This window comes from Bactrocera tryoni, chromosome 5 (assembly GCF_016617805.1).
Source record: "Bactrocera tryoni isolate S06 chromosome 5, CSIRO_BtryS06_freeze2, whole genome shotgun sequence".
Classification (NCBI taxonomy): domain Eukaryota; kingdom Metazoa; phylum Arthropoda; class Insecta; order Diptera; family Tephritidae; genus Bactrocera; species Bactrocera tryoni.
The window spans coordinates 3883713-3895860 of NC_052503.1; the positions used below are offsets into that span (position 1 = coordinate 3883713).

Sequence of the window (12148 nt, forward strand, 5' to 3'; positions counted from 1 at the left end):
GAAGAGTTGTCTTTTTGTAGATTTGTTAAAATAAAACAAAATGTGGTGGACAATAGAGTGCGTTCTTTATTGTAATAGCTTTGTCGGGGGAACATAAAAGTTATATTTCTCAAACAGTAAATTCTTAAAATATTGAATTCTGTATAAAATAGTATAATAGAATATGTTAGAGTATAAATTATTATTCATCAAATATAAATTACTATACTGCAGAAAGTCGAAAATTTAAACTTTAACTTAAGAGTGACATGTTCATTCTATTACTAAAAGGGCTCAATTAGCACTTGATGTGCCATTTTGATACTAAAAGGATAGTTATGGTGAATTAGATATATCCATGTTGTCCGATTTCTCCACGCTAACAGATTTGCGAGACTTGGAGTCCACACTTGATCGCGTGCTTTTAATTTCTATATCTTCTGAAATAGGTTTTAATTTGCGATCAGGAGTACGCGAACGTCGCTTAGACGAAGACGATTTTGTTGGTGGAACAATATCTTTGCTGCGACTTGAACGTGATCGTGTTGATGGAGATGGCGAATGACGTTTACTGCGTGACCGCGAAGAGCGAGAACGTTTCTCATCACGAGCACGGTGCGAACGCTTGCGCTCACGAGAGCGAGAACGTTTAGTACGGGATCGGGAACGACGTGATCTCGAGGTACTACGACGATGACGTGAACGAGAACGTTTGGCACGACGGTCGCGGGACCTAGACCTCCTTTTAGAACGTGAGCGAGACCGACTCTTACGACGGGATCGAGAGCGTTTTCGTGATCTGGAGCGTTTGCGTGAACGTGAACCACGAGAATGCGAACGAGAACGTCGTTTGGACTTGCTACGGGATCGTTTACGAGTACGAGACCGAGAACGACGTCTGGAGCGTGAACGATGTGAACGCGAACGACTAGTGCGACGATCACGGGATCTTGAACGTGAGCGGGAACGTCGACGCTTATCCTTAGCCAACATACCAATTACGGGATCAATTGCAGCTGAAATCATATTTTGAGCTTCTTTTACAATAGTCATTGCCTCTTCAATTTCTGCCTGCGCTGCCTCATTTGATTTTGCTTCTGGCTTGGTTATGGAATCAGTTGAATGATACACATTTAAATATCCTCCCTTGAATTCGTGTCCTTGCATTTTAAGAGCATGTATAATACTTGGTTGATCGCAGAATTCGATCATACAATAAGTTTTACCATCTTTCTCCGCCCATCTTGCGTATTTTACTTCACCCGCACGTTGAAAACATTCCATTAAATCGTCAAGACGCCATTCATTCTTCACATCACATACGATTATCGTTCTGCGTATTTCTTCAATTTTTCTAGCGTCATAAAACGATGGCAATGCTGGATATTCGGGTAAATTGTTGTCCAACAGTTTAGGATCATAAGTTTTTATAACCTAAAATTATTAAGTTCTGTTAGTAATTAAAACAATGTAAATATACATACTAACCTGTTGTGGGGACTGGCCTTCAATACGATTGATCACTTCTGGAGGTAACTTTGAATCCGGCTTTTGTAGTCCCGGTACGATTGTACCATTTTTGGACATCTCCAATGCGCGATATTCTTCAGGAATTGCCAGCACAGGTATGACAATTAGTGCTCGATCAATAAATACAGTGTTAGTTAGATGTTGTGCCACTGGAACACAGCTACTTTCCGCATACTTAACATAGCAAATGCGAGATTGCACGGGGCAAGACACATCACGCACAGTCGGGTATAGACGGATTTCTTCGATTTTCCCAATGTTACCAAACAATGTTTGCATTTGATCTTTCGTGGCTTGGGGTGCAATGTTCGTCACTTGAATGACGCGCGCTTGATTTCCACCAGCCATTCTTTAAACTAGTTCTCGTATTTCAAGAGTTGAAAAAAGAAATGTAATAAATTTTCCGCGTGGGCACCGTGCGACAGCTTAACTGCCCGGATGCCCAAATTATCGAAATTGAATTGATTTTATTCTATTAAGATTTGTGAATGTATGTTTATTCTGAAAACTTATACAATTATTAACTTTCATTAAAATGTTAAGCGGAAAAACTCATCACAAAATACTAGCGGCACCAAATTATTTTTGCGATGAAAAACCGACCACTGAACAATAACTGAATCAGAAGGGTTGCTATTAAATACCAGAGTTGTAAAATATTTTAGTACCAAAATATTCAATAGTACTACTGACTGTTAATTTTTCATAAAATTATGTTTCTAAAATTTTTTAATATGTATTTATAATTACTTCGAAATAATTCAATCTGTATTTTTTCGTATTTTAATTTCTCAACCGCAATTTAGTTTTTATTTGTACTCCTGTGCACAATTCGTGGAATATTTTTTTCTCTATAGTCTAAACCTTCTATTATTTTACTGCTACTGAAGTAAACTAATTTGTATGGAGAAGTTTTCTCCGATTTTTAAAAAAATAATTACATAAAAAATAATAAACGAAATAAATATGAAAATTGCATTTTAATTGATAAACTGAAATAAACAGGCGTTGTTTGTGATCAAAAATTTGGCAAAGTGAAAATGTTTATTGTGTATTTGATTAAACCGAAACGAAAGAGGCAAGCGCAGAAGAGGCAGAAGGAAATAGAAAATTCAACAATATTTGAGTCAATTGGACCAGCCACAACAACAAACCATTTGCTGCTGCCAACAACAAATAAACATAAACTACGTACGCAATATACATACATGTAAGAAAAGAAATTTCTAATTTTATAACCAGTTGGCAAATTTTTAACAATTTGTGTACTTATGTATGTTGTGCTTTGTTCATTCCTTTTTACTTGCAGAAAAATCAATATTTCCGGAAATAATTAAACAAAGGAAAATTACCTTTAAATTATTTAGAAAGTGGTGAGAAGAATAATTGTTAATATTAATACCCCATATGTAATAATTATCTTTAAAAAATCGTTCACGTATTAATAGACTACATTTGTGTCCTTGAAAATCTCCTCAACTTTGCCTGGGGCCTTAGTGCTCAGCCAAAGTAACTGACATTGCTTGGACCGTCAGTGATTTGGGAGGCAGTGTATGTATGTATAGTGATACTATGACGACGGAGAACAATATTCAACGAATGACGAATTTAATGCTTGCCGATCAACAACCACATCAAAATTCGCCAACGGGCACATCCGCGCCAACAAGCAATAATCAGCTGGCCAGTAAAGTGGTGATGAGAAAGTATAATAACAGCAGTAATAATGGTGCAAGTGGTAGTAAAAATATTGTTAGCTGTAGCCATCGCAATGAAGTTGCTTCTAGTGAGACAAAGGTTGATTGCGTGGCCACATCTCCAACTTCACCCGGTGAGATGAGTTCCCACGAACTTAGGCAGCTGAAACGAGAATCTGATCCTCAATATTCCCGATTTGCCGACTATTTTGTGATATGTGGTTTAGACTTAGATACTGGCTTAGAGCCGGATCGTTTTGCAGGTGCGTGATCAATTGTAATATACATACATATGTATAATCAAAAGCAGTATGCTTAATGTGAAACGTGCTAATTAATTTTCACCAACATTTTTTAATTCTTGTTTACTTGCTATTTAAGGTGATAATTTGCATTGTTCGCCTCTGGATCGAGCCTATAAGTCGAAGCCATTGGCACACTACCCCGAAAATGTTCCATGGAATCCCTTTGATGCACATGGTATTTGTATGGTAAGTAATCAGATATGTATGTATAACATTTTAAATAAGACTATTTGCTTGTTTGCATTAAAGAGCATCCTTCATAAATACATATGTATATCTTTTATGATCCTATATACATATGTGAATGGGAAGTAAAAAATATGCATATATGTGTATGTGTACATTGTTGGCGTCTATTTATGTACATGTGTCTGTTTATTACACATAAAGCTGACCTCAATTGATTTCAATTAAAGATTAAATTACTTAAATTCAACAGTGATGTAGATACAAGACGTAGCAAAATTTTCATATTGTAATCTACAGTCTTGAGGTAAACTACCAACAAATTTTCTTAGCAATGTATGAAGACGAAAATAAATTAGAGAAATAGTTTCAAATTCAAAGTTGCATGAAAAAAAATAATAATATTAATATGTGAAAAAAATCGCAATAAAGTTTCTTAAAGGACATATTGAAATTTCGAATGTTTACAAATAGCCTGCATGAATTCCGAATAAATAAGTAAGCACGAATATTAGTAGTGTTATTCCAGATAACCTAAAATGTTAATAGTTAATAAAAGTATTATAGCATGGATTTAGATTTTTTATATGTGTCCCTGCCCATACAAAACATTTTGTATATTTGTATAAATATATATGTACATATATTTAATAATTTAATATGATTTCAGCTTTCACTGCCCCAAGGGTTGCGCTTCCGAACTCAGAAACATGATATTGAACCGAAATTTCACTCCTTTGCAACTACTAGAGAAGATGGAAAACGTTGTTATGGTTTTAGTTTAGTGTTCTATGAGGAAATACGGAATCGCAATATATGTAGTGCTATGCACACACTGCAGGTATTTTACGTTTAAATAATATTACAATACGATCTGATTAATAACTTTTACTATTCGGCAGTCCATGTTTATAACGGAGTTGTCAAGCGGCCAACAAACTCACTCGCTTGGCCGTGTAAGGGAGAGTCCTGTAAGTCGATCTCTTCCGCGGCATTTCAAAGTAGCCGGACAAGCACCTCAATCAGCACAAAGTTACTATGACATTGCAAAAGATAAATTGTTTGTCGCCAAAAGTATCTCACTAATATGTCAAGTTCCGTATGCATTCGCTGCTCAAGTTTTTCTCAGTAACCTTTATAAGTACGTAATTTTGAATAATGACATTTGCTTTATAAAATATTCAAAATTTTTTAATTTCTCTTTCAGAAGTCTTCCACGTCAACCAGGACCTGGTATAAGTCTCGAATCCTATGTGTACAATATTTTGTATGAAGTAATGTTGCCACAGTCTGGGAAATCTATAAGAATTTATTTGCCTCCTTCAGAGCCGCACTTGCCACCCTTGGCTGTGGTATTACAACGGCCTGAGTCAAGCACAGAACTGCCATTACTGGACTTTCCGTTACGTTTGTTATTCACATATCTTGGAGTGGAATGCGTAATACAATTATTAACCTGTGTTCTTCTCGAAAATCAAGTTCTATTGCGTTCAAATGGTACGTATATCTCTAAAACCACTCGATTTCAATACAGTTTGTAAATTTATTTGTTTACCACATTTAGATCATCAAAAGTTAATGATCGTTGGTGAGTGCATTACTTCAATTCTATTTCCTTTTGTATGGCCCCATGTGTATGCTCCAATATTACCTGCTGCCCTCCATCACTTTTTGGATGCTCCCGTCCCATTTGTCATGGGTCTTCATGCCGATTGTGAGTCCGCTAATAAGATCGGTAGTGAGGCAACACTTTGTTTTGTCGATATAGATAAGAAAATCATACAATTGCCGGAAGAGTTGCCAGTTTTTCCACATAAAATTGACTTCATGGCAGAAATTATATCAATTTTGGACAAATTCGAAATAGAAAGAGATCGTTCATATGAACCAATACTCAAAAATGGTTATGCGACACGTGATCACGACGTTATGATTAGTAGTTGCACGCTGCCGTCGGGTATACAAGCGGCTCGACGAAGCAAGGAACGCTTCAATCAATTGCAAGAGACTGTTTACACGCTGGCCGGTAGCGGTCATGGCAGCCCAACTGGTATAGATAATGGGATTGGTCATCATATCGAATACCAACCACTCATCGCACATCCCTCGAAAATCGACCATGTACCACGCATAGCAGACTTTCTTCGTCGTAAAGGTGTACGTACACAATCACCTGGTGCTGGTTCACTCAACGACGATGTCGTCGATGCAACAATGTCACCAACCAAAGCTGCAGCAGCTGCACGCAGGGACACAAAACCAACAACTATATTGTCACTGGAAGAGCAATACTATCAGGACTTGCGTATAAATAATGCGTTGCGCGAGACATTTCTTAATCGTTTTGTGCACATGTTTTACGCATATGAATTTTTTGTTATCTACCCGAATCAAGCACGTGATGAGTGGATTTCGAATCGTGAAAGTTTACAAAATTTTGATAAGTCCTCATTTTTATCCGACCAACCAGAACATCATCGGGCGTTTTTGTCTCGCTTTCTCGAATCTCAAATGTTTGCGACATTAATCGACAACAAAATCCTCGCTATGTGGGAAAAGGAGCCAGATGTAAATTTACGCATATTCGATCAGCGAGTGAAACTCCTAAGGTGACTCTTTTATATCGCTGATTTTTAGTTCCTCCATCGGTTAATCTGATTTGTTTTTTTGTTTGGTAGAAAGCGGCATGGAGAGAATATGATTTGCGCTACCAGCTATGAGCCTTGCGTTATGTCACAAGAGGCGCAACAGGTATACGAGAAACGTTTACATTGCATCGACATTGAAGTAACACCGCCCAGTGAGATACTCTCCAATAGAGCTGCATATTTTCGTAGTTTTCCCATACTTGAAAAGTCCGTGCTAAATCAGGAGTGTGCTTCGAGGTAGTGTTGTCATTGTTGTCGTGTTGTAGACGTATATATGTATATATGCAAACCTTCTAAAATATACAATTTAACATGCACGAATTTCAAGGGTTAAAAATCTTCGTTTGTTTATTTCTACAACGCACACCCACATAGGCGTTTACCATTTTTGTTCATTGTGTATCATATAATATTTTAGATGCTCAAATGCTCAGCTTGTGTTAGTATAATTATACCATAAATAAAATGATAATGTGCATAGTAGTTTATAAGAGTTGTAATGTAATTAGTTGATTTTTTTTTATTTCACTCGTATTTCTAATACTAAACCAGCACTACTAAGTAGTTGCGTCACAAATCTGGAAAATATTTATTTTTAACTGCAAATCTCGGCAGATTGATATTATTTTACTATGTATTAAGAACTACTATTAATTTTTTTATGTAGTCAGAAATAATATTTGAATAGAAAATCTATAAAGATTAAAAAACGAAGGTCTTCCAATTATATTTCTGTGAACATTTATATTTTTTGTTCATTTGTTAAATTAACTGTTAATGATAATAAAATTTTAATGCGTTTTAACTATTGAGTAAAGTCATTTTTGTTTTGTTGGCATGCCAATTAAAAATTATTACTATGTCTAGTAAGTTTTTTGAAGTAGTGATATTTGTTGAATTTCCTTAGATAGTTTTTCAATTGTTACTTATACCCATAATTCATCGAATATGACCATAAAGCATATCTTTCCATATTTTTAACATTTGCCAACAATAATACAGGCAATACTTATATAAGCTGAAGGAAAATTTAAAGATGCTTTAAATGATGTCAGATAAGGGTTCAAAATAATAGCTCCAATTTTGAATTCCAAATTACAAACAAATATTAAGGATTAATGATTGAAAATTTCCATCAATGCCTAAATAAATATGAGTATACTTAAAAATAGAGAACCTTAGGCTATATAAGCTGTTACTAAGTTTTAATTTTTTTAACTAAAATAACAAAACCTTTAATGTATAATAATGTTTATTAATGAAATTTGTATTAACAGTATCTTTTTGTTTTGGAACCTTATACCCATAGAAATTTGAGTGTCCCTCATAACAACATTACCTAATAAGAAATTCTAATTGACTTACCCAACTAACTTTCAAAAATGTTGCCACAAATTCGCGTATTTTTTTCTTTTTTTTCTTTCTCGTTTTTTTTCTCTCTCGCGTAATATTTATTTTTACAGGGGCAATAGTTTGCGGCGTGTAAAGAACGGTAATAAATGGCGAGCCAAAGAAATATCAATAGACCAGAAACAGATGAACCGTCTATCAGCAAATCTGTCAACCGCTGAAGTGAGTCCGGCTTTACTGGCACAGGCTAATTGGACCTTTGTGGAACGTCTACTCAAAGTAAATAGTTCAATTTGTACTTAAAGTAAACGAATACACCAAAATTTACTCAATTTTAGGACATCAAATCGAAGACGAAACGTATGCTTTTAGAGAAAATGGGCACAGAAGCTGTGGCATTGGGTCTTAAAGGCGATGGTATTGAAGAGAATACCCTAATTGCTTCCTTATGTGATTTACTGGAGAAGATTTGGTCGCATGGTCTACAGTCCAAGCAAGGTAAATCGGCATTGTGGTGTCATTTACAGGCGTACCTGGAATTGCAAGATGCTCGAGCCAATAATAGCACTACGACGACGATAACAAATCCTGCTCCCAAAGCGCTTGGAGGTAACAAAATTAGCAGTGGCAGTTACGCCGGTACAACACCCGGTTAGTGGACAATAAAAATATAGTAAAAATTTGTCACTTTACAATAATAATATTTTATCATAAAGCACTCGCCTGGAATGTGATGCGCAAACGAATGGATTGTGAGTATTTGCACTACTAGATGAAAATAAATTAATCATAATTTTACATTTTTGCAGATTTGTCTACTTTCCAAACCGATGTCGACAATCCACCCAGTCCAAATCGCAGTCGTTCACGTGATCGTAATAAATTTGTAGGTCTCGAACAATTATGCCCCTTGCCGGAGTCATTGGAGTTCGATGTTAAGTACGTTATAATTAAATAATTTTGTAAATATTTGATGTTATTAAATTCTTAGGAATGTTCTGGCCATGGCGGATATAAAAACACACATCGGCTACACACGCGCCTGGGTGCGGCTCTCTCTTGAGAAAAAATTGCTATCGCGTCATTTTAGAACCTTACTTTCGGAGGACTCATTGCTTCGTTCACTATACAAACGCAATGCTTTCCTGCGTTGTGAAGAAGAGAAGGAACAATTCTTATATCACCTACTCACACTAAATACAGTGGATTACTTCTCATTCACCAATACTTATCCAACAACAAGTAAATAAGCTCATACTATAAGCAATTTTAAAGCATTTTGTAACCAAACACAAAATTGTATTTCCTTTTAGAGCTCCCATATCGAGTCGTGATTTTTCCATCACGTAAATATGGCTCCTATCATACTTCCAGTAATGTTTGGATAATTGTATCGGGTACTATGAATGAGACACAGCGTGTGCCAGTACCCAAAGGCTCGCTGGAGTTTATTTTTCATGTGAGTTTTATTTTCTTTTAAATCATCATTTTCGATGACAAAATTAAAATCTTAATACAGTACAAGAATCTCGGTTTATTGACAACGATGCGCATTGGCCACGATAACTCGGGACCTACGCACAAATGGCTAGTGGAGCATGTAGTTATGCGTAATGAAGTTACAGGCCACACCTATAAGTACGAAAACCCACTGTTATACATTTTTTTTTTTTATAAATTTGCTGTAACTGTTTCTAAAAACTTAGATTTCCTTGTGGTCGTTGGCTTGGTAAAGGAGTCGATGATGACTCCACCGAACGTTTACTAGTTGGACAACGAGCATCAACTAGCTCAAGGAATGCCGAGATGCCGGCCGTAACCAATCAGACGCCACCACGCACCCGCAGCCCAAGCATTCAACGGCAAGATACAGTTCCCACCTCTGAATTGCAACATCAGTTGGGCAATTGTGTGAATGTTATCGTTAAGTGGCACTATAAGCCAAGTCGCGATCGTGATGTCGGAACCTTAACGAACTTGCTTTGCGGCGATGATGGCTTAGTGAAATGTCTTGAGCGTGTATTCTTATGTGGATTTCGTTCAACTCGTTTCTTTGGGAAGAATCTTTATATATGGGATTACTTTTGTAAGTTAAGGTCATATTTTTTAACGCTGCATTGATTAATATCTTTTTTATTTAGCTAAAATTAAAGAACAATTCGAGCAGTACTTGCAACACGAACAGCAACAACAGCTACACCAACAATTGGATGACTCCGCATCTAGTATGGATTCATCATTTAGTGATGGTAGTGGCGCGAATAGTTTGCAACGGCGTGAATTGTCCGCCATTTGGCGATACTATGTACATTTAATGGACGAAATAAACGCGGCCGGCAGTCAACTGGGAAAAGATGGCAAATTTCAGTTACTAATTTGTCTAAGCTTACGGTAAGCTGGAGTGTAACACCTTTTATGACAGTTTAGGAAAACTGAATTGTTTTCCAAAAAGGCTTAGAAATTCCTGGATGTCTATTGAAGTCAATATCAAATCATAAACAAATATTATCCATATGTGTAAAGGAATTTACTAATTACTCTCATTCTTTTAATTATATAAAGTGAACATTTGCTAACACGCATGATAAAACCCATGGCTATGACGAAAATCACTCATGAGATGTATGAAGAGGAAAGCTTTCTTCGGCGCAAAAATCTTCTAACATTTCTAATTCAAATACTCGAACCACTGGATGATTGCCACATTGTGCTAGAAAACTCAATCACTCAAGGCATTCCATCACAGTGTTAATTTAATTTTAAGAGATAATTTGCACACATGTACAATTATAAATAAGCTAGCTGTCTTGTTAACATTTAAAACAAAGATAGAAAAAGGTATGATTTTTGAAACTTTTTTTGTGCAGCTACTGATGCGAGTCATGTATTGTAGTATATTTTTGACATGAACAAAAGAACAGATGATATTTAAAATATCGTTGAAAGTTTATAAATTGGAAGTCAGATTCTTGCCGAGTAACTTTAACCAAAGACTTCAAGATAGGAGCTCGATTTTGTTTAAGTAATATTATATTTGAAAAGTGTAGATTAAAGACTCAACAAAGACATTTAAATTCAAAATTAAGAGTTGACTATTTTTGTGCAATTATCATTTAATATTTATATAAGTCAAAGCAAAAATAACACTCTTTATATTGTGTTTAAAAAAATTAACTCTCACAAGGTGTCAAATCTTACTAAAATTTTAATTATCGGTATATTGGTTGTTTATATATACTCATACTTACATATTTCCTTAATATACCAAAGATATATATTTGCTTGTTCACAAAGTTATTTTCATAAGATTTATTTTATATGAGATTATTTACAAATTTATATGCCTTTTTTGTTGACTTTTGTTCCCATTTATAAAATAAGACTAAATATCATTCAATTTATTTTTGCTACGAACGATATTATTTACTTCTTTTTGAGGTGCATAACTTAGGACATACATAATAATGTACTTGCAACATTCGAATACTTAACATTTAATACTCTATTGTGTGGAATACTCTCAATTCTATGTACACAAAATTTCAAAAGCGAATCTCTGCAAAGTGTAAAGACAAAACTACATATGAATAAAATTAAAATACAAAAATGTTAAAAATTCTGTTTTGGGTAAAAGTGTATTTTTACAAATTGGTGTTTTTAAAATAATTTTATTTGCAATTTGCGCGGAACTTATTCATACATATGTACTTACTTATAATCTAAAAGCTCACAAGAAGTTGCCATAGCCATACAAGGACTATATTTTAATCGGCTAGTTTGTATGACGAATATCAAAACAATTCATGAGAAATTGTTGTACAATACAAGCATTTGATCCCGATTGTTCAGTTTTCTTGGGGAGAAAAGGACATGCAAAAATTTCAAATCGATATCTCAAAAACCGAGGGACTAGTTAGTGCATATACAGAACGACGAGCATGGCTAATCGACTCATCACGCTGATAACACTGGTCAACAAATTTGTAATTTTTTTTTGTCACATGAAAATTGTGAATATACTAGGGCCACCAAATAATAATATATCAATGAAAAAAAATGTACACATCATGTTTTCTTGTGACATCAAAACATGTATTTTCGTAAAAAGTACAAAATTCAGCCACACTTACAGAATTATTTCCTAATATCTAATAGATACTTATGATTTTCTTGAATATTTGGCTTCCGGTAGGTCCCTTTTAAGTCTCCAACAACGACGTCGAAAATAAGAAAACTTTGTACCACTAGAAAGTAAATTCCAGTCGTTTAATCTAGACCTCAAAAGCTCAGCCTGTTTTTTAGACAAAACTAAATCGTTTAAATCACATTGTGTCAATAAGTGCGGTTCTTTTGAAGTTGACGATTCATAACTTGAGTAACTATCTTCAGATACCTTATTATGCTGACTGAGAACAAATTCCGGAATAGAATTCTCACTTTTTGAACGATTTGG

General features: G+C 35.1%; 2 protein-coding genes across 4 annotated transcripts; one reads left to right on the plus strand and one right to left on the minus strand.

The window, feature by feature from the left end:
* Nucleotides 1-43: 43 nt before the first annotated feature.
* On the minus strand, nucleotides 44-2111 carry LOC120777299 (probable splicing factor, arginine/serine-rich 7). The gene is made up of 2 exons (XM_040108516.1): nucleotides 1468-2111; nucleotides 44-1413 (listed from the first exon to the last, which is right to left on the minus strand). Exons 1-2 carry the CDS (start codon nucleotides 1855-1857, stop codon nucleotides 316-318), a joined length of 1488 nt encoding a protein of 495 aa, XP_039964450.1. The 5' UTR covers nucleotides 1858-2111; the 3' UTR covers nucleotides 44-315.
* Nucleotides 2112-2441: 330 nt separating this feature from the next.
* On the plus strand, nucleotides 2442-11304 carry LOC120776771 (DENN domain-containing protein 5B). 3 transcript variants are annotated; one of them, XM_040107738.1, is made up of 19 exons: nucleotides 2442-2719; nucleotides 2819-2882; nucleotides 2958-3469; nucleotides 3588-3697; nucleotides 4368-4538; nucleotides 4600-4838; nucleotides 4905-5194; nucleotides 5262-6306; nucleotides 6376-6582; nucleotides 7809-7974; nucleotides 8034-8346; nucleotides 8412-8447; nucleotides 8505-8634; nucleotides 8687-8937; nucleotides 9009-9154; nucleotides 9215-9333; nucleotides 9402-9781; nucleotides 9837-10086; nucleotides 10258-11304. In XM_040107738.1, exons 3-19 carry the CDS (start codon nucleotides 3067-3069, stop codon nucleotides 10445-10447), a joined length of 4446 nt encoding a protein of 1481 aa, XP_039963672.1. In that variant the 5' UTR covers nucleotides 2442-2719; nucleotides 2819-2882; nucleotides 2958-3066; the 3' UTR covers nucleotides 10448-11304. The 3 variants fall into 3 exon arrangements, with proteins under 3 accessions (XP_039963672.1, XP_039963671.1, XP_039963673.1); XM_040107737.1 differs by having other exon boundaries at nucleotides 3007-3469; nucleotides 10258-10447; XM_040107739.1 differs by lacking the exons at nucleotides 2442-2719; nucleotides 2819-2882; nucleotides 2958-3469; nucleotides 3588-3697 and adding an exon at nucleotides 4014-4195.
* Nucleotides 11305-12148: the final 844 nt, after the last annotated feature.

Excerpts from the sequence above, each read along its gene's own strand:
- LOC120777299 (XM_040108516.1), bottom strand. The coding sequence starts at position 1,857 with ATGGCTGGTGGAAATCAAGCGCGCGTCATTCAAGTGACGAACATTGCA. Across the intron at positions 1,414-1,467 it reads AAGGCCAGTCCCCACAACAG|GTTATAAAAACTTATGATCC; the intron begins GTTAGTATGTAT and ends TAATAATTTTAG.
- LOC120776771 (XM_040107738.1), top strand. The coding sequence starts at position 3,067 with ATGTATAGTGATACTATGACGACGGAGAACAATATTCAACGAATGACG. Across the intron at positions 7,975-8,033 it reads TTGTGGAACGTCTACTCAAA|GACATCAAATCGAAGACGAA; the intron begins GTAAATAGTTCA and ends ACTCAATTTTAG. Across the intron at positions 9,334-9,401 it reads GTTACAGGCCACACCTATAA|ATTTCCTTGTGGTCGTTGGC; the intron begins GTACGAAAACCC and ends CTAAAAACTTAG.